Source organism: Mercurialis annua, linkage group LG2 (assembly GCF_937616625.2).
Source record: "Mercurialis annua linkage group LG2, ddMerAnnu1.2, whole genome shotgun sequence".
In the NCBI taxonomy this organism is placed as follows: domain Eukaryota; kingdom Viridiplantae; phylum Streptophyta; class Magnoliopsida; order Malpighiales; family Euphorbiaceae; genus Mercurialis; species Mercurialis annua.
The window spans coordinates 15,207,626-15,233,155 of NC_065571.1; the positions used below are offsets into that span (position 1 = coordinate 15,207,626).

Consider the following 25,530-nt stretch of genomic DNA (forward strand, 5'->3'; position numbering starts at 1 on the left):
AGACAGTTATATTATTACCTTAATAAAGGTATGTATTCATTATAATTTTAAAAAATACCATGTAAATTATATATATATATATATATATATATATATATATAGTATTTGAAATATAAAAATATTTTTCATTCACTAATGGCTTATATATATTGTTAATTTTTACACATTCTTAAAATATCTATTTATTTACTAATATATTATAAATATATAATAATATTAAATTCTTAAAATTTAATATGTATAATATCAAATACTATATCTATAATTTATTTGGTATACTTTAAAATTATAATGAATATATACCTTTATTAAGGTAATAATATAATTGTCTAAAAAATATATATAAGGTTTAATGTTTTATAGGATTATATTTGCCCGTTTTATTGAGTTCAGGTGGTTATATGTACTTTTTTTAGTACAATGGGCTATTTGTATCAACTGGAAAAATTCGATGGTTTTTTTGTACCTTCTGCCTAATCAATTTCTTCAACTCGTTTAAAAAAAACAGCATTTTTCAGTTACCCCTTAAATTTATACGCAATGAGCAGTTAACCGTCCGTCCCTTGAATTTGTCGATATTTGTAAATTAGATAAAATGAATATCTGGCTTAATTGATAGAAATAATATTCGAATTAATTCATAAGAAAAGAATATTAAATCCGACTGGGATTACTAAAAGTAAACTAGTTACAATGAGTTATACTTCAAACAATATAAGCATCAGACAACAATTGTTAAGTCGTCAGTTCAAATTCTTTCTGAAGCGCTCCCCTTTTCGAATTATAAAAGTGTACTCGATAAAAGAAAAATCATTTGTTGATGGAAATAATATTCAAATTATCCATAAGAAAAAAAAATTAAAAACTGATTGGGATGCATTACTGAAGCAGTGAGTGAAAAACAAAGCAAAAGCAGAATCAAATAATCAAAGAGTAAAAGCAATAATGTCATTGGTGAGGTTCATTGCACCATTTAGCAGCAACTTCATCTTCCAAAAGCACCCACTTAATTCTTTTCTTGCATGCCAAACCCTCCCTAAATTCAACCATTTGGTCACTAAATGCGCCCAATTTACCACTTCTTCCTCTACTGGTGATACCAGTAAAACATATAGATGGAGACCCATGTGCTTGTATTTTACTCATGGCAAATGCACCAAGGTACTCCTTCAACTCATTTATGCACGCCAACTGTTTGATGAATTGCCTCTTCCACATTTGTTCATAGATAACGATGAATTTGCGTTGAGCTTTGCTTATGTTTTGCACATGCTTGTGTAGTTAAGCTACTTATGTGTTTCGAATGTAATGTACTTAAGTATGCATCTTCAAATTGAACAATGTATAGTATGCATCTCTTGTAAGCACCTCGAATGTCGAAAATAGCTCTAACGCCTTGAAAATGCATAAAAACACAAAAATGGGACGGTGTTAAATAGAAATGTAGACGTTGAGTTGTTCTCTGTCCTTTTTATGCGTTTTCGAGACGTTAGGTTCATTTTTAAGAACCGAAAATATATGGCGTGCTTACAAGAGATGCTGAGTATATATTAGGGTCATTTTTGCACCTTTTCCTTTATGGTCTATTAAACTTACCCAATTGATTTACACTATTGTTTATTTTACTGTTATTTTAGGTTGCTCCATCATGTTTTACATTACAACAACCCAACTCAATTAAGCTTTAATCCCATGTTTTGCTTTAGTGTTGACTTTTGTTTTGTAATCTTTATAATAATCAAGATCAAATTATTGTTTTGTTTGTATGCAATGAAATGCATTACATGTTAGTATATGTCAATTGCATAAATTTGAGATTTTAAAGTGTTATTTTAATAAAAGATTACCATGGCATTCAGATGGATGATGCTGCGCACCTAGAGGTGTTTAATCATGATTGCTCTAGGGACCTCCCAGTGAATCCTGCCGATTTTGAACGCAAGCGTCCCCAAGATTTTGATTTTTTCTTGGTCTTTGATTTGGAAGGGAAAGTTGAGATTCTTGAGTTCCCTGTACTCATAATAGATGCAAAAACCATGGCTTTTGTGGATCTGTTCCACAGGTTAATCTCCTTTTTTCATGAACTTGGTTATTCTGATTGTACTCTCTGGTTTAGTTTTGGAAAGATTCACATTTATATATCAGGAATTGAACTTATACATTTTGCACCATTCTTGTGAATCTGTACGAAGATAATCTATATGCTATCAGCATAATGTTTTAAACTTCCTTACTTTGTATACTTATAGTTTCTAATTGTCTTTACAGGTTTGTCAGACCAACTGCTATGAGTGAACAAAGAATAAATGAATATATTGAAAACAAATATGGCAAGTTTGGGGTTGACCGGTATGCTTTTTTTTACTTGTATCATCTCATGCTAATGAAACATCAAAATAATGAACTTTGTTTTGGTTGCTCCTTGTGCTTACTTGTTTTCTAAATAATAAAAGTCGGTTATCATTTGAAGGCTTACTAGCCTTTGGTCAACTATACTACTTATTATATGTTAAGAGTATCATTGATGCCGACAAATGGTTAAAAAACGTATACCATGGGCTCTGTTTTTTTCCTTTTCTTTTTTCTGGTGAAGAGCCTATGTTATGGAGCATTAAGCCAGTATTTTCCGGAGCCAGTTTGTACAAAATGAATACTCTTTCTTGACTAATTAAGATCTAACATAAAGTACATTGTGTGCATCATTTAGAGACGGCATACCATCTGCCACCATCTCCTATATTGTTCAGCCTTGTTAGCCGTTTTCTGCTACTTTAGTTTCTACTAGTCTACGACACATTCAAGAATGCTAGAATCTCCTTATAATTACTTTGACAAGAAGTACTTTGTTTTATGTCAAACTTAACAAATAACTACCAAAGGAAAATTATGATGGTATTTAATTATGGATTCAGGGATATCTATTTCCCAGGACATGGAACCTAGCAATTTTAGATGCAAAGTCAATTTGGAATTTCAATAATTATCTATCTTCAAAACTGACCAGATATGATACTTATATACTATTTTGTTTTATATATTGGGGTTTTGATATCTTAGTTCTACCATTCATATGCAGAGTATGGCATGATACTGCTCTCCCATTTAATGAAGTTATTCAGGAATTTGAAGCCTGGTTGACTCTTCACAATTTGTGGGAAAAGAAGCACGGTGGATGTCTTAATAGGGCTGCATTTGTTACGTGGTGAGTCTGATATTTTTTGGATAAATATACCTTCTAGATTGTGTAACAAGGGCATCTGTTGAAATTTGCATATGCTAAGCTAAAGCTACGTTTTATGAATGACTAAACAAGAAAATATATCTACATTTGATGTTTGTAGAGCTTCAAAACAATAAAATGAGATTCCATTTATAATCATTTTCAGTTGAGTTCAGAGGTAGAACTCCTTTTGTTGCTGGCTGATGTGTTTCTTTCACCCTTAACAGTGGAAATTGGGATGTGAAAACACAGATCCCGCGTCAATGTGCAGTTTCAAAGGTAAAGCTTCCACATTACTTTATGGAGTGGATAAATTTGAAGGATGTCTATCAAAATTTTTACAATCCAAAACAAGAGGTATGCCCACTATATTTTTCGGATTTTCATGATTCATTGCAAACCGGCTTTTGTGCCTTTTTCTCTTGGTTTAGGATAATGCAACTTAAGATTGATGCTCGCCAATACCAGATTGACATCAAGGTAAACCAAAGGGGCAATTTAGAGCATGAAAGTGATACAACACAAACTAGATATGTTTTTCTCTTTTTCTAAATTTCCCTCTTCCCTCCCTATTAAAACAATTTCGAAACCCAAGTTCTTTTTTTTTCCATTTTTTTCTTTCGGGACTGGTGGATCAGTCGATTGGAATTTGGAATGAACCTGTCTTTTTCTTTCCTCTAGAAGGGACTACTACTTTCTTAGTCAAAATTTAATAAGAGAAGAAAGCATAGAAAAGAATAATTTTGATTTGAGGCTTTGCCTTTACGATTTCAGTAAGCAAAAAAGAAAACGAAAAAATTCAACGCTATAACAACATTCCCAATCACTCAGTTTGATCCTTGCGTAAGGACTGCACGTGTACCTTCCATCTTTTTCTAGTCTCTTGGTTTTAGGGAGTGTGAGTAACTGAGTCCTGCCCCGGGAAGTTGCTTTACAGGATCAAAGTGGGCTTTATTCAATGTAATGCTTTATGCTTTGTTGGTTCAGCTGGATTTCTTATCCAAGTTTTAAGATTGTGTATCTGTTTCTTCTTCTTGTCAACTAGATCCTTAGTCATTACTGAGCTGAAAATTTATGCTTCACTAAAGAGTAGAGAAGTTTTGTAGCTTACTTTTGATTTGATTTTTTCGACACTAGAGTAAACCAAAGTGACAATTCGAGGAATGAATCTGAAGGTTTACATTAACCGAATCAAATCCAGATAATTGCAAATTTTGGTTAACCGAACAGAAAATTTATATAAATGCTTGGCATCATTTGGTTTTTGCCTTTGTATGAATGACAGGCGAGAGGAATGAGGACAATGATGCAGCAACTGAAGTTACCAGTGCTGGGAAGTCACCATCTTGGAATCGATGATACCAAAAATGTGGCCAGAGTTTTACAAAGAATGGTTGCAGATGGTGCAGTTATCCCAATTACTGCTTGGAGAAATCTTGATTCTATTGCAAATGTTCATTTTCTGTATAAGAACCGCATTTAAAAAATGCTAACTCTATGGGAGGCTATTCCGATCATTAGTTAACTAAATCAACCAAAACAATTAAATGTCATATTCTTTTTGTCGCGGACCGCTTCTGCATTGTACTAAGCATAGTTTAGAGGCGCGCCTTAGGCGAGAGCCCCTCACGCGATGGCCATGGAGGCCCCAACCGTTGAAAGGCGGGCGACTCCCATGAGTTGCGCAACGCCTCTACCTCGCCTCAATGAAACCCTAATTTTTTTTATTTTTTTCCACTGTCGATGTTTTTTATTTTCAAATTTAAGTGGAACCCTTTAATTTCCTCACTGTACACCCACTCTATCACATTTTATCATCTCACTTCAACCTATCACAAGAAACATAAATAGTTAGAAATAAACAAAAAGAATGCAATAAGAAATAATCTGACCTATTGATTCAATAAAACAAGACAACATAATGGAATCTGATGCGGAAAAATATTTTTTAAGGGTTAATTACATATAAAATCACCAATTTTACACATTCAACCTTCATATGTGGAATTCGGCGTGTTCTGCTACATCACTTTCCGTTTGCCCAGTTAGCTTAAATTTGTCATATTTTAAAACGGTGATAAATTTGAAAGGTGGTGGTTTTATATGTCAACTTTTAAAAAACGTGATTAAATTGAAAAAGGGTGTAAATGTGGTAATTTAATATATAAAAGATGTATGCGAAATAGGGGTGGGCATGACAGGGCTGTCACGGGCGTGACACGGCGCTGCTGATTTCATTTTTTCTATTTAAAGGCCCTTATTTCGACCTAAATCAGTTTTTAACAATTCTAAAAAAAAACCCTAAAACGGCTAAGGCTTATATTTTACTCATTTCCACACTCCTTCCTTCAATCTTTGATCTTTGGTAAGTGTTTTTAACATTTTAATCATGGTTTAATTGTTGATTTGTGATAGTTGTGTTCATGGGTTCAATAGCTATTATATTTTGATGATTGTAGGCTTGTTCTAGACTAATAATTTCTGAATTTGTAATTCCATTGGCTTTCAAGAGGTATATGTTTCCATTTCCTTTGTGTTTTGCATAGGCATTGCTTGGTTGTTGTTTTGGATCCTTATATTGGGTGTTGTGGCTTATTATTTCTGTTTTACTATGTTTTCAAATCTGAAAATTTATATTAAGATTTGGTTTCAGCATATTGTTGTTGCTTGTACCTTGGGTGATGCGAATAGATAGTTAGGTGTTAGAGCATTTTGATAATTATGCTATACCATTGATCTATTTGTTGTTTTTGAATTGTTTAAGTGGCTGAAAATATTAGACCTAGGGCTGGTTTAATATAATAGAATTGTTACTTTGGGTGTTCATTTGTTTGGTGGTTTAATTGTTAGTTTCCGAGCTTGTTTTGCTTAAGTTTGGATTAGTTTAGATGGATTGAATGTCTTAGTATGTAAATGGCTTTCTAGGGATGTTTTTGGGGCTGTTTTGGTAGATTTAAATGTGTTGATCTTGTTCTAGATTGTTTAGTAATCGATTGGTGGAATGGTATATAAGTTAGGTTGAGTTTCGCTATTATTTAATTGGTTGTTTGATCTATTATTTTATATATGAGTTTGTATGTTTAGATGTATTTAAAATCAGTATTGATTCCATTTAAGGTGGCTTATTAAGTTGTAGATAATTTGGATGAATTTTCCAAGTGTTGTTAAATTGTTTAGCATGTTATTGCTAGTGGATTTTCGGTTGTTAAGCTTTTATTGACTTCTTTGTTTTCAAAATACTCATTGATTTTATTTATAGATTTTCGGATTTAAAGTTGATTTTTACCTTGGTTTATGTTTGGGTCGGTTTACATTTGGGTCGCCCGACATGCTGTGTAAGCGTGTATTATGGTTTTCGGCTAACACACTATTTTGGGAATTTACTTGGTTTTAAGTGTTTTAACTAAGTTATATAAGAACTTCAAATATTGTTTTAAGGCGAGAACTCATTTAAGCTTAACTTGTTAAATTTCTTTAGTGCGTATGTGCGATTTACTTTGACTTGTACATTGGTTGTGGTTTGAGATGCTAGTCCTATGTGGTGTCTAATATTCTTAGAGTTAGGGGTTGTATGGATTTTAATTTATCCCTTATTTTTAGACTCGTCGCCTGCTCGTATTTCGAAGTCCCCACATAATAAGTTGCTTGCCAGGATTTTCACGTGGTTTCGCAAGCAGTGATTTGTGTCGCTATTTATCGCTTTATTAAGTAACTTATTTATTTTAGTATATAAATATTTTCGAACTGTTTTGAATGATTATGAAACTGTATTGCAACGAGCTACTCGATAGGCATTACTAAGTACATTGGATTTGGCTGACAATATGTCTAGCTTACTTTGAGATTGACGAGGATTTGTTCCCGTTTACTTTAGATTTCATTTCAATACTGTTTTCCATGGTGCAATATATATATATATATATAGTATAAAAGGATTTATGGTTTTAAAGGTTTTAACTTAATAAATGTAAATAGTATTATGAACTCATCTCAATATATTTGACCACGTTGTTTTCCCCATTTTCCAGGTTTGTGAATTGAGAGCTTTTGGTCGATCTCCAATTTCTTTCATACTTCGTAGGTTCCTTTATTTTTATTTAAAACTAGTCAATTGTTTTACACTCTTAAACCGCAGTAGAACTAGTTTACCTTTTTGGGTTAATTATACTTTATTTTGTCGGATTCGTCCGGCGGCTCTATTATGTTTATTGGCATGTTATACTCGGAATTTAGTTTCTCTATTATAAGGCATGTTGTTGGAGTCTCGGGTTTGAGCCGAGCATTTGGTGGATTTTTACCTAAATAATTCCTCTTTAAAAACAATATTCTCATTTAGTGCCTCTCCCATGAATCTGCAATTATGAATTGCGGATTCACCCATAAATCTGTAATTCACAATTGTGGATTCCCTTTAATTGTAATTAAGGGGACTTAATTTTGATTCCCTGCAGGAAATCAGTGATTTCCTATTGGGAATTAGTGATTCCCTGATTCCCAACTAGGAATCAGTGGTTCCTAGTTGGGAATCATTAAAGCTATCAGAGGTGTCCGCAATTATAAATTACGGACACCTCTGCATATAAGGGGCATTTGGGCGTGCTGAAAATGCACACCCAAACCCACTTCCTTCAGGTTTTTGTCCAAAAAATTCTTCTTTAAAAACAATATTCTCATTTAGTGTCTCTTCCATAAATCCACAATTGTGAATTGTGAATTGTGAATCCGCAATTCACAATTGCGGAGTCCCCTTAATCACCTTATTAACAATTAATCAGGTGATCAAGCACCAATCTGCTTGGATTGGTGCCCCCAATGATTGAGGAGACAACTTTTATCTCCCCAATGATTGCAATAATAATTTTGGTTAATAATTGAGCGATTTATCATTGACCTGAATTATAAAAAAATAAATATTCAATTTTAATATAAACCAACTTTAATATAAACACATTTTAATATACTCTATATATACTTAATAATATAAAATTGATAAAAATATAAAAAATTTAAAAGCTAAATTTTAATAATCTATACTATATATAAAAGCACGGATGGAGGGGAGTGGGACAGACAAATTTACTGAATAATCCTTTTCAGTTTACTACTAAATAAAGGTTTTATAGTCATTAACTAATTAGTTATTTAATTAATCACTATTGTAATTAAAGTCCTAATTAGAATAGGTAGCTAAATTATCTCCAATTTAGTTTTTAGTATGTAAAAAATAACTAAATTGTCTTCAAATTAGTATGAATACCTATCTTTTAATTTGATTAAACTACAAAATTAAAATATTGTATTTGGTCAATATATTATTATTTAAATTTCTATGTTATTATTTTTAAAGATATTATTAATAAAATTAAGTTAATTATTTAATTATTGTTATTATAAAACCAAAAGAAGAATAAATTCAGTATGAAAAAAATTTAATAACCGAATATATTATATTTACTTTTACAAAAATTCTTTACTAATTTAATATTAATTATAAATAAAAAATTGATATAATTATAATAAATTTACTAATATGTTCATTGACGAGTTACGTTACGAGCCACGTGCATAGCACGTAATTGCGAAACTGGTAGTAATAAACACAAAAATAATATTATTTTAAAATTGTTTACAAAAATTTTGGTATAAAATACAATAAAATTGTTTCATGTCGTCACCCTGCTGAGTCTGTCGGTGGCCCGAGGTATCAGTCACAATATTATAGTCTCCATCATCACCCTCGTCACTGTCATCTTAGTCGTCACTGTTATTCGTCTGTAGCACGGTCCGGCTGGTCAGTGACTGGAGCTGGCGCAGTGTCGTGGAGATCCTGCGAGGTGATGTCTATGTACAAGGTAAAACTTGGAGGCGTGAAATGTTGCAACTGATGTGCGGTAAACGGCTCAGCCGCAAGGTCTGCACTAGTCAGCCACGGCTGCGTAGACGAGAAATACATATGTGACGAATCTTGAGCCCAAAGGGACCCTGAAGCATGCAGCTGATGTGACATCGACGCCCGTGCTAAATCAGGAGGGTCGGGATAGTAGAAGAGATATGCAACAAAACCAGATTGTGTCGGTGTACGCCAGGCAATGTCTGGATGCGTCGGCGGTGTAGGCCATAACTGATCTGACTCTGGTTGAGGCGGCGTGCCTAGAGGAGTATATCCCATCTCTCACAAAAATGATTCAAAAGACGGGATCGGCGCTGGCGGGACCTGAACGATGTAATATATTAGATAATAGACTAAAATACAAGATTATAAATTAAAAAATATAATAAAGTAACTCGAACCTGTGACTCATATGGATGAGGTGGATCCCGAGTGGTCGTAAATGGCGTATGCCTAAAAAATTAGTCAAAATATGACATCGCACAGGCGGGACATGAAACAGTGATATCGGGTAGCACTAAGACTGAGACCATAAAATACGAGTTAACAAATTAAATAGTATATTAAAGATCATCACATATGATGTCTGGGGTGTCGCCCCGGAGGTCGACGCGTTATGTTGTCTTGGCCCGTAGTCCGACTGGGGTATGTCCAAGGTCCCCCCTGCTTCAAAGTGAAAGAATAACGCGGGATAGGGTCCAGATTGTCTGGACGAGGCTGTGGAGGCACTCTGGGGGGCTGTCGACGGCGTCCTCTGATTGAGCTTAAATTAACCTGGTAGGCAGGGAGTGGAGGCAGCTCGTATGGTGGGTCTGCTGGCTCGTGGGGGGGGGGGAGTGTGACGCCCCTACGCTCCTCCCAGGTAGCAAGTTGAGAACTCTGTGCACCTGCCCGAATCCTGCGAGTGGATGAAGACGAATGAAATGTAAATATTTTCATTTAAAACAACACGTGCACTAAATTCGGCCTCTGCACCCTAAAGTGTAATCCATCTCCAGCATCGACACCTATACCAATCCGTGTAGTGTGAATGGTAGTGGGGTGGGTGCTGAAGCTGTCGGCCCTAAACCACAAACGCATTTCTGTTGTTCCAAAGCTGCACCCTATAGTCCAAATAATCTGCAAAGTTGCTGGAACCCCAATAGCGGACGTTTTGTAGGGCCTCATATAACAAGGAACGAAACGGAATGGGCTGAATTAGCCCGAACTACTGAAGCACCCGGTCCGGCTGGTGCCACCTGAATTTGTTATAGTAAATGAGTGGGACTCGCGCACGCCAGAGATGAGCCCCATCCATGTTCTCTTGAGGATGGAGCTGAGAATATTGTCTGAATATGGATGCCACCGGATCTAGACGAAAAAATTAATTACATTGTCATAATATGGGTAATTAAGTAAAGTTAAACTGCAATTACTACAAATTTTACATCCTCATATCGCAGCCCATCCCAAATTAATCTAACGGGTGGATGTTGTGCCTGGGGACTGGCCGACGATCCCTAGGGCCGCCCCACCTGTTAAAACAAAAAATAATAAATATATTGATTAATGAATAATAGTACAAGTGAAGATTACATTTTACTAGTAAATACGTACCTGTCACCCAAAGGTAGATCCGCTCTAATATCGGGGGTCAGCAATCGGGGACGAAGTGACCTCAGTCGCTCGAATGCCCATAGCTGTAGAATCCACAGAGGACCTCTAATGTTACATATGCGCTTGTAGACCCGCGTAGAAATGCACATCTCATGGTACAAGTGTGCCAAAACTGTCGATCACCAGATAATAGTCTGTAAACCCTCTAAATCCACTAGAACGGTCTCCCTAATAGGAAAACACCCCTATCCTGCCAATTGTCCACCCTGTCTCTAGTTACTGCCGTCCCATCAATGGGGAGTCCAATCAGGATCGCTGTGTCCTGCAAGATGATAGTGCACCCCCCATCTGGAAACATGAATGTATGCATCTTCGACCTCCACGTCTCCACTAGGGCAGTAATAATGGACATGTCGACCCAATACTGTCACATCCTGATGAAACCAGAAAGGCCCGTCCGGAGGACTCTGGCCTAGATGTGTGGATCTATCGCATTAAATGAGCGCAAACCTGCACTAGAACGAGAGCCTAGGACAGTGATGTCATCCTAAAAGCAAAATTTTATGGCAAAGTCAGAGCTTCAGTGAACCAATTAAAAAATTAATGTGGAAATAATAATATAATATTGCTTACAGGGTGATCCCAAATGTGCGACAATATTAGGATTTTTAGTATTTTACTTCAAGTTTGTGAAGCACAAATCGTCGTACATTTGGGATCACCTTGTAAGCAATGCTATATTATTATTTCCACATTGATTTGTTAATTGGTTCACTGAAGCTCTGATTTTGTATATAATTTTGCTTTCAAGATGACATCACTGTCCTTAGCTCGAGTTCTAGTGCAGGTTTGCTCTCATTTGATGCGATAGATCAATGTATCCTGACAGGATTCCTCTGGACATGCCAATCTGGTTTCATTAGGATGCAACAGTATCTGGTCGACATGTCCATTGTTACTGCCCTAGTGGAGAGGTGGAGGCCGGAGACACATACATTCATGTTTCCAGATTGGGAGTGCATTATCACCTTGCAGGACATAGCGATCCTGACTGGACTCCCCATTGATGGGAAGGTAGTGACCAGAGACAGGGTGGACGATTGGCAGGATAGGGGTGTTTTCCTGTTAGGGAGACCCGTTACAGATCTCTCGCTCAGAGGGTTCATCTTAGGTTGAGGCTGGGTGGTTGTATAGTGAGTTCGGTGATTTTAAGCAGTTACTAGCGCATGCTACAACTGAGCATGTTGATGGGATAGTTAGGGCCTACCTATGGGTTGCTATGCAGACTTTATGCTTCGCAGACCTGAACAGTGGCCATTTGGGTTTGAGGATTTTATCCCTTCTAGTGGATTTAGAGGGTTTACAGACTATTAACAGTGGATCGGCAGTTTTGGCACACTTGTACCATGAGATGTGCATTTTTACGCGAGTCTACAAGCGCAGAAGTAACATTGGAGGTCCTCTGTGGATTCTACATCTATGGGCGTTTGAGTGCCTGAGGCGGCTTCGTCCCTGATTGTTGACCCCCGATATTAGAGCGGATCTACCTTTGGGTGACACGTACGTATTTACTAGTAAAATGTCATCTTCACTTATACTATAATTCATTAATCAATGTATTTATTATTTATTGTTTTAACAGGTAGGGCGGCCCTAGGGATCGTCGACCAGTCCCCAGGCACAACATCCACGCCATCAGATTAATTTTTGATGGGCTGCGATACGAGGATGTAAGTTTTGTAGTAATTCAGTTTAACTTTACTTAATTAACCATATTATGACAATGTAATTAATTTTTTTGTCCAGATCCGGTGGTAGCCATATTTAGAGATATTCTCAGCTCCATCCCTCGAGGGTACATTAATGGGGCACATCTCTGGCGTGCGCGAGTCCCGCTCATTTACTATAACATTGTCGAGTGGCACCATCCAGACAGGGTGCTTCAGCAGTTCGGGATAATTCAGCATATTTCGTTGCCCGCCTTACATGATGAGGCCCTACACAACGTCCGCTATCGGGGGTCTAGCAGCTTTGCAGATTATTGGACTATTGGGTGCAGCTTTGGAACAACAGAAATGCATTTGTGGTTCAGGGCCGACATCTTCAGCACCCACCCCACTACCATTCGCAATATATAAACGGGTATAGGCGTCGATGCCGGAGATGGATTACACTTCAGGGTGCAGAGGCCGGATCTAGTATACGTGTTGTTTTAAATGAAAATATTTACATTTCATTCGTCTTCATTAATATTATCATTGACGGTTTATTGTATCTTTTCACAGCGCAATGTGCAGGAGATGACCCATGTTACAGTGGAGACCAGTTCGAGCGCCACTCGTAGGATTATGGAAGGTGCACGAAATTCTCAGCTTGCTACCAGGGAGGAGCGCAGGGACGTCACACTCCCCCCTAGTAAGCAGACCCACCATACGAGCTTCCTCCACTCCCTCCCTACTAGGTCGATTTAAGCTCCAATAGAGGACGGCGTCGACAGCCCCCTAGAATGCCTCCACAGCCTCGTCTAGACCATGTGGATCCTATCCCGTAGCCGTTATTCTTTCATATGGAGGCGGGGGGGGGGGGGGGGGGGGGGCTCAGACATACCAATCGGACTACGGGCCAAGACAGTATTATGCGTCGACCTCCGGGGCGACACCCCAGGCATCATATCCAAAAGTTTGATTAACTTTGATATACTATTTAATTTGTTAACTCGTATTTTATGGTCTCAATCTTAGTGCCACCCGATGTCATTGTTTCAGGTCCTGCCTGATGCCGTATTTTGACTCATTTTTAAGGCATACGACATTTACGACAACCCGAGATCCACCTCAGCCATCTGAGTCATAGGTTCGAGTTACTTTATTATATTTTTAAATTTATAATCTTGTATTTTAGTCTATAATCTTATAAATTACATCTTTCAGGTCCAGCCGGCTCTCGATCTTGTCTTTCCAGTCATTTTTGGGAGAGATGGGATATACTCCTCTAGGCACGCCGCCTCATCCAAAGTCAGATCAGTTATGGCCTGCACCGCCGACGCATCCTGACGTTGCCTGAAGTACACCGACAGTCTTGTTTTGTTGCAAGTGTTCTAATATCCCGACCCCCTGATTTAGCACGAGCGTCAACGTCACATCAGTTGCCTGCTTCAGGGTCCCCTCAGGCTCAAGATCCGTCACATATGTATTTCTCGACTACGCAGCTGTGGTTGACCAGTACAAACGTTGCGGCTGAGCCGTTTACTGCATTAGTTGGAGCATTTCACGCCTCCAGGTTTTACCCTGTACCAGACACCACCTTGCAGGATCTCTGCGACACTGCGCCATCTCCAGTCGCTGACCAGCCGGACCGGGCTACAACGATGACAATGACGATTCAGATGACAGTGACAAGGGTGATGATGGCGACTATAACATTGTGACTGATACCTCGCGCCACCGATGGAATCAGCAGGGTTACGACATGAGGACCTGAATGCGGCGACAGGCACAATTTCGTGATTAGTTTTGTTATATTTTATACCAAACTTTTTGTAAACAATTTTAAATTAATATTATTTCTGTGTTTATTACTAATATTAAAATTTAGCTTTTTGATTTTTAATATTTTTATTAATTTTAAATTATTAAGTATATATTCAAATGTGTTTATATTAAAGTTGGTTTATATTAAAATTGAATATTTAGTTTTTTTATATATAATTCAGGTCAATGATTGGGCAATAAATTGCCCAATCATTAACCAAAATTATTACCCCCAATCATTGGGGAAACAAAAGTTGTCTCCTCAATCATTTGGGGCACCAATCCAAGCGGATTGGTGTTTGATCACTTAATTAATTTTTAATCGGGTGATCAAGGGGAATCCGCAATTGTAAATTGCGGATTCATGGGGAAATCCGCATTTGGGGGAGTCACTAAATGGAATATTGTTTTCAAAGAGAAATTATTTGGGCAAAACCCATCAGTTTGTTATTTAAATGTTTATATATACTGTTAGCTTAGGTTGGAGTCTCGGTTGCCCCCGAGCATTAATTTTGTGCAGGTTTAATTGAATTGCATACTGCTAGCTACGGGTTTCGGTACAATCATACTCATACCTTACCGCCAGTCACGATCTCTGAATTTTGGGTTGTGACAAAGTTGGTATCAGAGCGTTGGTTATAAAAACCAAGGCTTTTTTGCATGTTATGCGTTTATTGTTTGGCATGTTAAATGGTGGTTTGTCATAAGATCTACTGCGGAAATTAGGATTCAAGTCTTGTCTTTTGAAACGTTATCTTTTGATTTTAAAATTTTATACCTTCACCTATAGGAATGTGGTGTGTCGGTCTTATGTTTAATAAATGCTTTACTTTGGTATGATAATTATTTACATTGGGTGTTTTAATCGATAGCTATTGTGCTTTTTATATGATTACTTTGGGTGATGTGATTTGAGGTTTGTTGTTTCATTCATAGGAATGAACACTCGTGCTACATCTAAGCCGAATGCTGATGTTGATGATGCTACGTCAGTAGAGGTTAACCAGAATGAACTAGGGGTTCAAGTTGCAGAGGACAAGCTGGCAAAGGCCAGAATGGTAGAAGCAGCGGTAGAGGGAGAGGGCGTGGTGGTGCAGGTGGACCAGCACCAAGTGTACCACAACCGCCTTTGGATTCGTTCGACTTCACTACATTCATGGTCGGGATAGCAGCTCTACAAAATAATTAGGTGCAACTGCAGGCGGGTCATGTCACCATGCAGAACCAATATGCTATGTTAGGGCAACTCGTGCAGCAACAAGTACCACAGGCTGGTGGTGGTGTTGGTTTGGGATCCACTGATAAGGATCTGGTTTTGGCATACATGAAGCTAAAGCCAACTAAGTTTGATGGCAGTGGTGATGCCTTAGACTTTCTAGAGGAGGTTGAGCAGAATGCTAAGCGTTTGCAGGCTATAGAGCGACAGACTATCGTTCTTATGGAGATGTCCTTGAGGGATCCTGCTAAAGACTGGTTTCGCAAGTGCATCCGTCCTGTAATGATTACTGCTACTTGGGCGGACTTTGGGGCACGATTTAGAGAGTTCTTCTTATCGTTTTTAGTGACAGAGGGTCATATGAATAGATTGCTTACTCTTCCTAGAGGCGACAGGTCGGTACAGGAATACGCGATAGAGTACGTTCGGTTAAGTCGTTTTGCCCCAGACTTGCAGACAGATCAGATGAGGGTAAACAACCGATATATGAAGGGTTTAGGCCCTAAATTTGTTGGTCTCTTGACCGAGACACATAGAAATTTCACCAGTGTTATGGACAGTGCTCGTCGACTGAAGAGTACTTTGCTACATTTTGGGGAGATCTCTGAGACTAAGAAGACTGGTAGTGTTGTTCCTAGTGGTGGACAGTATAGTGGTAGCAGCAGATATCAGTCAAGATCTTATCAGTTCAAGAGCAAAAAAGTAAATGATCGAAAAAGGTATCAGCCATACTCGTATAGTTCTAGTCACAATGGGAGTAGCCGAGGTTCTAGACGCGGGAACAGTGGAGCTTCTTGTATTCCATTCTGTCAGAACTGCAGGTGCATCCATTTTAAAGTGTGCTTGGTATTACCGGGTAGCTGTTATGCATGTGGCCAATCGGGTCATTTTGCTAGGGAGTGTCCGACGTCTGGGCAGCAGATGTCTTCAGCTAGTGTTACTCAGCCATCTTTTCAGCAGTAGAGGCCTGCATTTTCTCCTTCGGAAGGGTATTCTCAACCTGCCGCTTCGTTTGGTGGCTAGCGGGGCCGGGTTTCAGGAGGTCGAGGTTTTGGTGTTCGTGGTAATAGTGGTCGTGGCTCTGGTAGTTCCAGTACAGGTTAGACACCACAGCGGCAGGGTCAGGCCAGAGGTTTTGCTTTGACTCCTCAGGATGCTCGTGCATCCAATGCCGTGGTGCAAGATACTATCCCGATATCTTTTGTAGATGCTCTGGTATTGTTTGATGCGAGTACAACCCATTCCTTTGTGTCTTCGAGTTTTGCTGATAAGTTGGGTGTGACACCATCTAGATTGATTGAGCCTTTATCTGTATCAATGCCATTGTCCGATACGGTTGTGGTAGACGTTATGTCTCCGTATCACGACGTAGACATAATGTCTACCACAACAATATCAGACAAGGGCGTTGATACAGATAAAGGCTCAATCAATCTAGATGGTGTCACACCCAACTTATCAGCAAAACTTGAAGACACAAAGGAATGGGTTGTACCCGCATCAAACAATACCAAAGCATCTACAAAAGATATTGGGATAGTACCTTGCACCACGGCATTAGATGCACGAGCATCCTGAGGAATCAAGGCAAAACCTCTGGCCTGACCCTGACCCTGCCGCTGTGGTGTCTAACCTGTACTAGAACTACCAGAGCCACGACCACTATTACCACGAACACCAAAACCTCGACCTCCTGAAACCCGGCCCCGCTAGCCACCAAAAAAAGCGGCAGATTGAGAATATCTTGTCGAAGGAGAAAATGCAGGCCTCTGCTACTGAAAAGATGGTTGAGCAACACTAGCCGAACACATCTACTGCCCACACGTCGGATATTCCCTAGCAAAATGACTCTGTTGGCCACACGCATAACAGCTACCCGGTAATACCAAGCATACTCCAAAATGTATGCGCCTGTAGTTCTGACAAAATGGAATACTAAAAGCTCTATTGTTACCGCGTCCAGAACCTTGGCTAATGCCACTATGACTAGAATTATACGAGTATGGCTGATACCCCTTCCGATCATTTCCTTTCTTGCTCTTAAACTGAGAGGATCTTAACTAATAGCTGCTGCTACCACTATGATGTCCACCACTAGAAACAATACTATCAGTCTTCTTAGTCTCAGAAATATCCTAAAATGGAGCAAAGTACTCTCCGGTCGACGAGCATTGTCCACAATACTGGTGAAATCTCTATGTGTCTCGGTCAAGAGACCAACAAACTTAGGGCCTAAACCCTTCACATACCGCTCGTTTACCCTCATTTGATCTGTCTGTAAATCCAGGGCAGAACCACTCAATCGAATGTACTCTGCCGTGTACTTCTATACCGATATGTCGCCTCTAGTAAGAGTAAGCAATCTATCCATATGACCTTTTGTCACAAAAAAACGGTACGAAAAACTCTTTGAACCATGCCACAAAGTCTACCCAAGTAGTAGTAATCATCACAGGACGAATGACCCTGCGAAACCAATCCTTAGCATGACCTCTCAAGGACATCTCAACAAGAACGATAGTCTACCTCTCTGTAGCCTGCAAACGTTGAGCATCCTGTTCAACCTCCTCTAAAAAGTCTAAGGTATCACCTTTGCCATCAAACTCAGTTGGCTTTCGCCTCATGTATGCCAACACCAGATCCTTATCAGTAGATCCCGCACCACTAACAACACCACCACCAGCCTGTGGTACCTGCTGCTCCACGAGTTGCTATAACATAGCATACTGGTTCTGCATAGTGGCTTGACCCACTTACAGTTGCACCTGATTGTTCTAAAGTGCAGCAATCGCAACCATGAACGTAGTGAAGTCGAACGGATCCAAAGGCGGTTGTGGTACACCTGACCCTAGGGCACCTACACCACCGTGCCCTCTGCCTCTACCTTTGCCAGCCTAGCTTCTGCCAGCTTGAACCCCTGGTTCATTCAGGTTAACCTCTACATACATAGCATCATCAGCATCAGCATCAGCATTCGGCTGAGCTGCAGCACGAGCACGAGTGTTCATTCCTAAGAATGAAACAATAAACCTCGAACCGAATAAATAACACATCACCCAAAGTAATCATATATAAGGCACAACAGCCAACAATTAAAACATTCACTATAAACAATTATCATATCAAGGTAAGCATTAGTTAAACATAAGACCGACACACCATATTCCTATAGGTTAAGGTAGAAAGTTTTAAAGTCAAAAGATGATGTTTCAAAAGACAAGACTTAAATCCTAATTCCGCAGTAGTTCCCATGACACAACAACTTAACATGCCATAAACATTAAACACGTAACTTGCAAAAGGCCTTGTTTTTCATACTTTTAAACTCTGATACCAACTTTGTCACGATCCAAAATCAGAGATTATGACCGGCGCTAGAGTATGGGTATGGTTGTACTGAAACCCATAACAAGACTCCAACCTAAATCTAGCAATTTATATAACAATTAAACTTGTACAAACCCACACAATACAATTAAACTTGTACAAAACCAATGCTCGAATACAACCGAGACTCCAACCTAATTCTAACAATTTATATAACAATTGTATAACCAAATGCTTGGCTCAAACTCGAGACTCTAATAACATGACTTATATAAATAAACTGAATCCAAAGTATAACATGCCAATAACATAACAAAAAGTCGGACCAATCCGACGACAAAGTATAAATAGCCCATAAAAGGTTAACTAGTTTTACTGCGGTCTATGAGTGTAAAACAGTTGACTAGTTTAAATAAAAACAAAGGAACCTCCAAAGAATGAAAGAAGTCGGAGATAGACCAAAAACTCTCAAATCATAATCCTGGTAAATAGGGAAAACAACGGAGTCAGATATATTGAGATGAGTTCATAATACCATTTATATTTATTAAGTTAAAACCTTTAGGCATTTATTAAGTAGATCTTGGATTCTTGATCGACAATGTTTCTCCTATGGTTCATTTGTGTGGATATGGCTCTTGTAAGGATATTCTTTTCATTGAAATCAACCTTATAAGATAGGTCGACTATATGTTGTGTTCTAAAAGGCAATTGGTAAATCTGAATAGAGAATCATTTCAATTTTCTTTTGAAATTGGAAATTTGTTATTTTGTAGAGTTATTTTGGTATTGTAATTCAATTCTTTGTAAAGAATCATCTTTCTCTTAGCTTTGTAATTGGAAATCTTTTCTTTTAAATGAGACAAAAGGTACACATGGCCCTTAAACTGATTTTGGGCACAATTAAGCCCTTTTGTTTTCAAAATAAAACAATAAAATAGTAATTGGAAATCTTTATTTAAACTTTGTAATTGGAAATATTTTTCTTTAATTAAATTGTTGATTTCATTCTCATAAACAGAATGTGATCTAATGATACTGAAATTTTGCGTGTTGGGTTTTTGAATTAAAGGAAAAACATTTTTTGTATTTTTTGTCCTTTACATGAAATTTCATCATGATTAAATTTATAGGGAGTTATATGAGGTCAATGAATGATGTGCCAAGAATGACATTATGATGCATATTTTCTACAAATACAAAATATATTTTGCCAAGAATATTTGCTCTTAATTGTCATTTTGGAATTGTTATCTGGCAAAAACTTTTCTCCTATAAATTTATAAAAAAATTTAGGGACTTTCTCTTTTTTGACACAGTTGAGGTATGACCTTGTATCAAGTAAGGCAATAGTATTGATTTTAATATCTTTTGAAAAAACAATTGTAATTTGAATAAGGTATTTTTTGGAAGTGATTTGTTCTAAAATATTTAAAAAAAAATTGGCATTTTCTCAAGAATTTCAACTTTAGAATCATCATGTTGGTCTTCATTAGATTCCATCAGTATCATCAAGTTGTTTTTGTAAAAGCATTTTTATGGTTTCAGAATGCATGATAAACATGCTTTCCTTTAAACTCCTTCAACTCTTGCATTATGACTTTTGATTTCAGTTTGTAAATCTTGAATTGCAGAAATACAAATCTTTTTCTTCTTTGCTAAAATGGTTGTAAGGTCATAAATAGTTTGTCCCATGCTAGGTAAATTGGAAGGTTGTGGCTGATCTATTGGTTTTGGTTCAAAAAGATTAGAAGAGTCTATCGAGATACTCATTTTAGACATCTGAATCATGAATGTGTGTAACTAATTCTATGAGTATTCCTTAGTCCTTTTTAACACATTTATAGTTAGTTTTGGATCTGATTCAAAACTATCGATGTAATACCCTGTGATTTTAATGGTCAGAACAGGCCACGTGTTATGATTTTATTTGTTTAGAGCAGTGTTTTAAAAACCGGACCGGACCGGCCGGTCGGACTGGTTGAACCGCGAACCGGCCAGTGGTCCGGTCTGAAACTGTGAAAAACCGAATCTTTTGGTTGGACCGGGTTGGACCGATTGAACTGGATTGAATCGATAAAAAACCGGATGTTGAACCGGATCGGACCGGATTAAACCGGTAAAAAACCGGTGAACCAGAATTTTTTTTGAATTTTTTTAAATTTATCAAACCGGTTGAACCGGTCATTGAACCGGTTCAACCGGTTGAACCGGAAACCAGTGGCCTCACCGGTTCGGCCACCGGTTCGGTTTTTAAAACACGGGTTTGGAGTACGTAAATTAAATTTAAGAATAAATTTAATTTATAAGAGTCCCTAAAAATGTATTGAGATTATATGAGTTTATAATTTAAATTATAATAATCAGATTTGAACGGCACTAATAAAGACTAGATAATTAAAATAAAATAATTTATAAGTCCCGAGCAAATATTTTTTACGATAATATTCGTGAAATATATTTAAGAAGGCATCGTTAAATTTTCGTGGAATTTGGACGTAGTTTTAAGTTTAGCGAAACTGAGCTAGACCTCAGTTATCGTTTTTGATTTTTAGAAAATAAAATATAAGTCGGATGCGAATAAAAATTATATTTTTATTCGTTTTATATTTTATAGGTTTTTTGAGTAAAATTTGGCGAGATTTGGAAGTCGTTTCTGTTTGAGCTACGGACAACTAGTTTAGAAGTTGGTTTAAAATGCATGATTGAGCTAGTACTAAAGAGTACTTTAGCCAATACAATATATATTAATCAAACTCATTTCTTCATCGAATATCAAAGCAGAGAGCTGCTTTCTGTCCAGACGCGCGACGAAGCTAAGGTTTCAATCCATTCGTCTGTTTCTCGATTCTAACTCCGTTTTTTCGACAATTACTCAAGTAATCGAGGTACTAAACCCGATTAAACGCTTAATTCGATATATTTCAAATATATATTCGTTTATAAACTATTACCGAATTGAACGATGATTTTAAACGTCTGAATTGTGTTTGGGTTGCGTATACGTGCAATAGGATATCGAATTAGTGTTTTTAAACGCCCTGAGTAGGTCGGAACGGCTCGGGAATCAAGATTCCCGGGGCTGGTGCACGCTCAGAATGTTGTGCGGGGCACACAGCAACCTATGCGGCGCATAGGAGGCTGTGCAACCGCACAGTCTGTAATCGAAGAGGGGAATTTTTAGGGATTTTCAACCCGACTTGGTCTGATATGTTTATGCAATCCAAAAACAATCTAAATGGATTTTGAAAAGTGAACTAGGAGGTTAAAAATGTTAGAATGTTTTTGAATAGTAAGAGGTGTTCGGTTTAATAAAACGCTGCAACGTTTTAATTAAACCATACATTAATAAATGGATTAATGTTAAAAGGATTATGAGTTAATACCAAGAATGGTATTTGAGTTTGAACGAGATATCCTAAGTTGGGATTAGTTCAAACATTATAAGTTATGTTTTGGTTTATAGAGTCTATACGTGATGTATGGGTGACGTTTTGATTATATCTAGGTGCAATGATTTTCGATCCGCCGAGTCAAGACACCGAGGTGTTTGACTAGTGGACTATCAGGAGCATACATTTTGGGAGCAGGTTCTGTGAGTTTTATTTTGTGGTTTTTACTTTTGAATATTTATATTTAAACTGTTTTTAAATAACAAATTGCACTAGTATAACTGAACCATGAAAGATCCATTGGACAAACTTCCTATTGGATGTCAATAGGACTGTGTGATCACCAGTAGTACGATAGATACGATACTGTGTCTGACATAGAGGTCAGTTAATGTCATTGGGCGTTGGAAGTGCTAGCGACTCTGACTTAACAGTTTGAGACAGCTGAACGGCTAAAGTCACAGGTAACACTGTGACGGCTATTTTACGGTTACGGTCCAGACACCCGGGTTAGACAGCAGTGATTCAGCTCACGGTCTAAGGCCCATGTTGTATAGGTTGAGACCCATACAATTGTGTAACTTGTAGGATTTCATCTGTATCAAGTAATTAGTAATATTTTATATATAATAATGTTTTATATATATGCGCGATTTGAATATTCAACTGTAAATGTGTAGACTCACTCATAAATATTTATATTTCTGACCCTTCCAATGTTTTCCCTTTCAGGTTATCAAGTATGAGGCCGACTTCCACAATAATTCCGGAAGTTGTCGTCTGTATCTGTAGAGGTGCAAATAGTTGGATACCGGGAAGTCTGTCTTTCTGTTTACGCTAATGTCCTTTCTAATTTATTACTAATGATTACATAACTAAAGGTTTTATAGTAATTAACTAATTGATTATAAATTAAAAGTGTTATCTAATTGTTAAAGTTATAATACTATTTGAATTTCATTCCAACAAGGATTAAAGATATTAATCTAGATAAAAATATAACTAAAAAAATATATGAATAAAGTATCATAATCTTAAGACGGTACAACAGCAGAAAAGAAAAATTAGTTTACTATATTAAATTTGTGCAAGACAATTTTTTTTGCTAGGCTAATGGCTAAAAGTGTGTATTTTTCCTGGGACAAAAAGACCAAACAATCTCTTCGAAATTTCTAGCACAAAAACAATTCTTTGGTCAATTATTAAAAAAAAAAGTATCGTATTTAGTATTAGTTTATGAATTGCAATAAATTTATATTATTGAATTAATCTTTGTAATGGTTGCTTTTAAAATAAAAAAATGATGAAAAGCGTTTAAAAAATCAACAAACTAAATCTAATCAAAAATAATAATTTTATATTTAATTGTATAATTTTTAAACCTCTGTAGCATAATAACTTTTTCAAAAAAATTGTATTATGAGATATGCTTATAAAATATTATTATTAAAATAATAAGTTAGAATACAAACTAAAATTAACAATTTATAATATTATATTAAGATAATTGTCTAGAATACTAATTATAATATATCACTTTAAATGTTTAATTATTATTTAATCATCTATAATTCTAATTAAGATAAATTACTCTTAATAAATTGATATTTTAATTATTCTTTTATATTTTCTATTTCTAATTATTTCTAATTTATAAAAATAATTATTAATTAAATATAAATATAACTATTCTAATTCGTTGTAAATATAGTTATTATTATTTGACGAGTCATGTTACGACCCACGTGCGTAGCACGTAAAGCGAGACTAATTTCTTAAAAAGATAAAATCCTTTACCGACTTGGCGGTCTTCATAATAAAAGCGACATTTGGCGGCTTACTTATGTTATAATATGAGACAAAAGTTAAGAATTCCTCGGCTTGAACTGAATATGGGTAGCATTTGTTATAGGAGGTGACTATAGTAGTAGGAGTAGTAGTTATTTCTTAGTCAGATGGGATTTGGGAATTGTATATGTGAAGCGATAATTGAATATTTTATATTATTTTTATACACCAATTTTTATTTTATCTCAATTCAATAAATGAGGTTATAATTTACTTAATGTGACACTCATGTATTGGTGTCATTTTTATGCTGAGATGAAAGTCATTTCTAGCTAGACTTTTTGACTAAAAATCAAACTAAGCACAGATAAAAGTACTAAAGATATATACCATCAAAATAAGGACTGACATAAAATATAAAGATAACTCAAAAGAAAAAAATCTTAAATATTACCAATTCAAACAAAAATAGTTTAAAGTCTAGGAGGCAGAAGCATTCAAAGAATACCCAATTTGAAAAGACAAAAAAGCATCAAGACAAGCATACTGAACTTGACTACAACTCAACCTTAAATTATTCCAGTTACTCATAGTTACCTTTTTAGGCTTCTCAATCACCTTCCTCAGAACTTCCCTTGCCAATGTCTTAATCCCACCGTTCTTCAACTCTCCCATCTCCAATCTCTTAGCACCCAACTCCCTCAAATCCACAATCTTCTCCACTTCCAATTTATAATCTTTCATCAGCTTCTCAACGTCGCCTTTAATCCCGACTCCAACAAACACGAATCTCTTACTTCGCAGAAATTCTTTCAGAGACTGGGGGATTTTTGGGGAGTGTTTTATCTGGTAGATTAGGCATCTATTGTAGATGCAGAGTTGTAAAGTGGCAACTGGGTTTTGTATTTTGGGTCTGAAATTTGGTTTCCATTCGACATCTAGGCCGACTGTGGTTCTGGTTTGCGAGATTTGTTGGTGGGTTTCGGTTAGCCATTGGTCTACTGTTGAAGGGTTGTGGGTTACTATGGTTTGAATTTTGTTGGTGAAGAAGGTTACTTCGTAGAGATTGTGTGCGGTGGTGTTTAGTTTGATTTCTGTTGTCATTTTGTTTGTTGTTTCTAATGTTGTTACGGAGAATGCTAGTTTATAGGACAATGGACCATTTGAAAAGTGCTAGTAGAATTAGGGCAAACCACTAAATGGAAAAGGTGCAAACATACCCCTAATATTTGCCTAGAGAGTGCTTTTTCTAATGATTCGTTATTTTGAATACTTTTTAACCATTTACTTCAAATATTTGCAAGTTTTTTCTTGAGATTATTTATATATTTAAATAATTAAGAGGATCAAATAAACATTCTAATGAGTTTTCAATTTAACTAAAAAAATTATTTATTTTTTAAAAGTATAATTAATTAACAATGGAAATTCTTGAGAAAAATTATTTTAAATTATAATAGTTAGTCCGGCTGCACTAAATATTTTAAGTACTGATATTTAATTTGAATTTTATTATATTTGATGTACACATAACCAATAGCTAAATAAATTTTCTGATGATTATTTTTTGG

The 25,530-nt window shown here is 36.7% G+C and overlaps 2 protein-coding genes across 6 annotated transcripts; one reads left to right on the forward strand and one right to left on the reverse strand.

Moving 5' to 3' along the window:
- Positions 1-766: 766 nt before the first annotated feature.
- On the forward strand, positions 767-4,782 carry LOC126667815 (uncharacterized exonuclease domain-containing protein At3g15140). Of its 3 annotated transcripts, none has more exons than XM_050360903.2 (6): positions 767-1,161; positions 1,860-2,062; positions 2,269-2,349; positions 3,077-3,202; positions 3,448-3,499; positions 4,506-4,782. In XM_050360903.2, the coding sequence occupies exons 1-6, from the start codon at positions 946-948 to the stop codon at positions 4,701-4,703; spliced, it is 876 nt and encodes a 291-aa protein (XP_050216860.1). In that variant the 5' UTR covers positions 767-945; the 3' UTR covers positions 4,704-4,782. The 3 variants fall into 3 exon arrangements, with proteins under 3 accessions (XP_050216860.1, XP_050216861.1, XP_050216858.1); XM_050360904.2 differs by lacking the exon at positions 4,506-4,782 and adding an exon at positions 3,652-4,498 and having other exon boundaries at positions 771-1,161; XM_050360901.2 differs by having other exon boundaries at positions 783-1,161; positions 3,448-3,577.
- LOC126667817 (3'-5' exonuclease-like) lies at positions 4,600-25,171 on the reverse strand. Of its 3 annotated transcripts, none has more exons than XM_050360910.2 (2): positions 24,557-25,165; positions 4,600-5,049 (listed from the first exon to the last, which is right to left on the reverse strand). In XM_050360910.2, the coding sequence occupies exons 1-2, from the start codon at positions 25,061-25,063 to the stop codon at positions 5,035-5,037; spliced, it is 522 nt and encodes a 173-aa protein (XP_050216867.1). In that variant the 5' UTR covers positions 25,064-25,165; the 3' UTR covers positions 4,600-5,034. The 3 variants fall into 3 exon arrangements, with proteins under 3 accessions (XP_050216867.1, XP_050216866.1, XP_050216863.1); XM_050360909.2 differs by lacking the exon at positions 4,600-5,049 and adding an exon at positions 9,281-9,434 and having other exon boundaries at positions 24,557-25,171; XM_050360906.2 differs by lacking the exon at positions 4,600-5,049 and having other exon boundaries at positions 24,389-25,171.
- Positions 25,172-25,530: the final 359 nt, after the last annotated feature.

Coding starts and splice junctions, on each gene's coding strand:
- LOC126667815 (XM_050360901.2), top strand. CDS start 946: ATGTCATTGGTGAGGTTCATTGCACCATTTAGCAGCAACTTCATCTTC. Junction 1,162..1,859: donor CTCATGGCAAATGCACCAAG/GTACTCCTTCAA, acceptor CATGGCATTCAG/ATGGATGATGCTGCGCACCT. Junction 3,203..3,447: donor AGGGCTGCATTTGTTACGTG/GTGAGTCTGATA, acceptor CACCCTTAACAG/TGGAAATTGGGATGTGAAAA.
- LOC126667817 (XM_050360906.2), bottom strand. CDS start 25,063: ATGACAACAGAAATCAAACTAAACACCACCGCACACAATCTCTACGAA.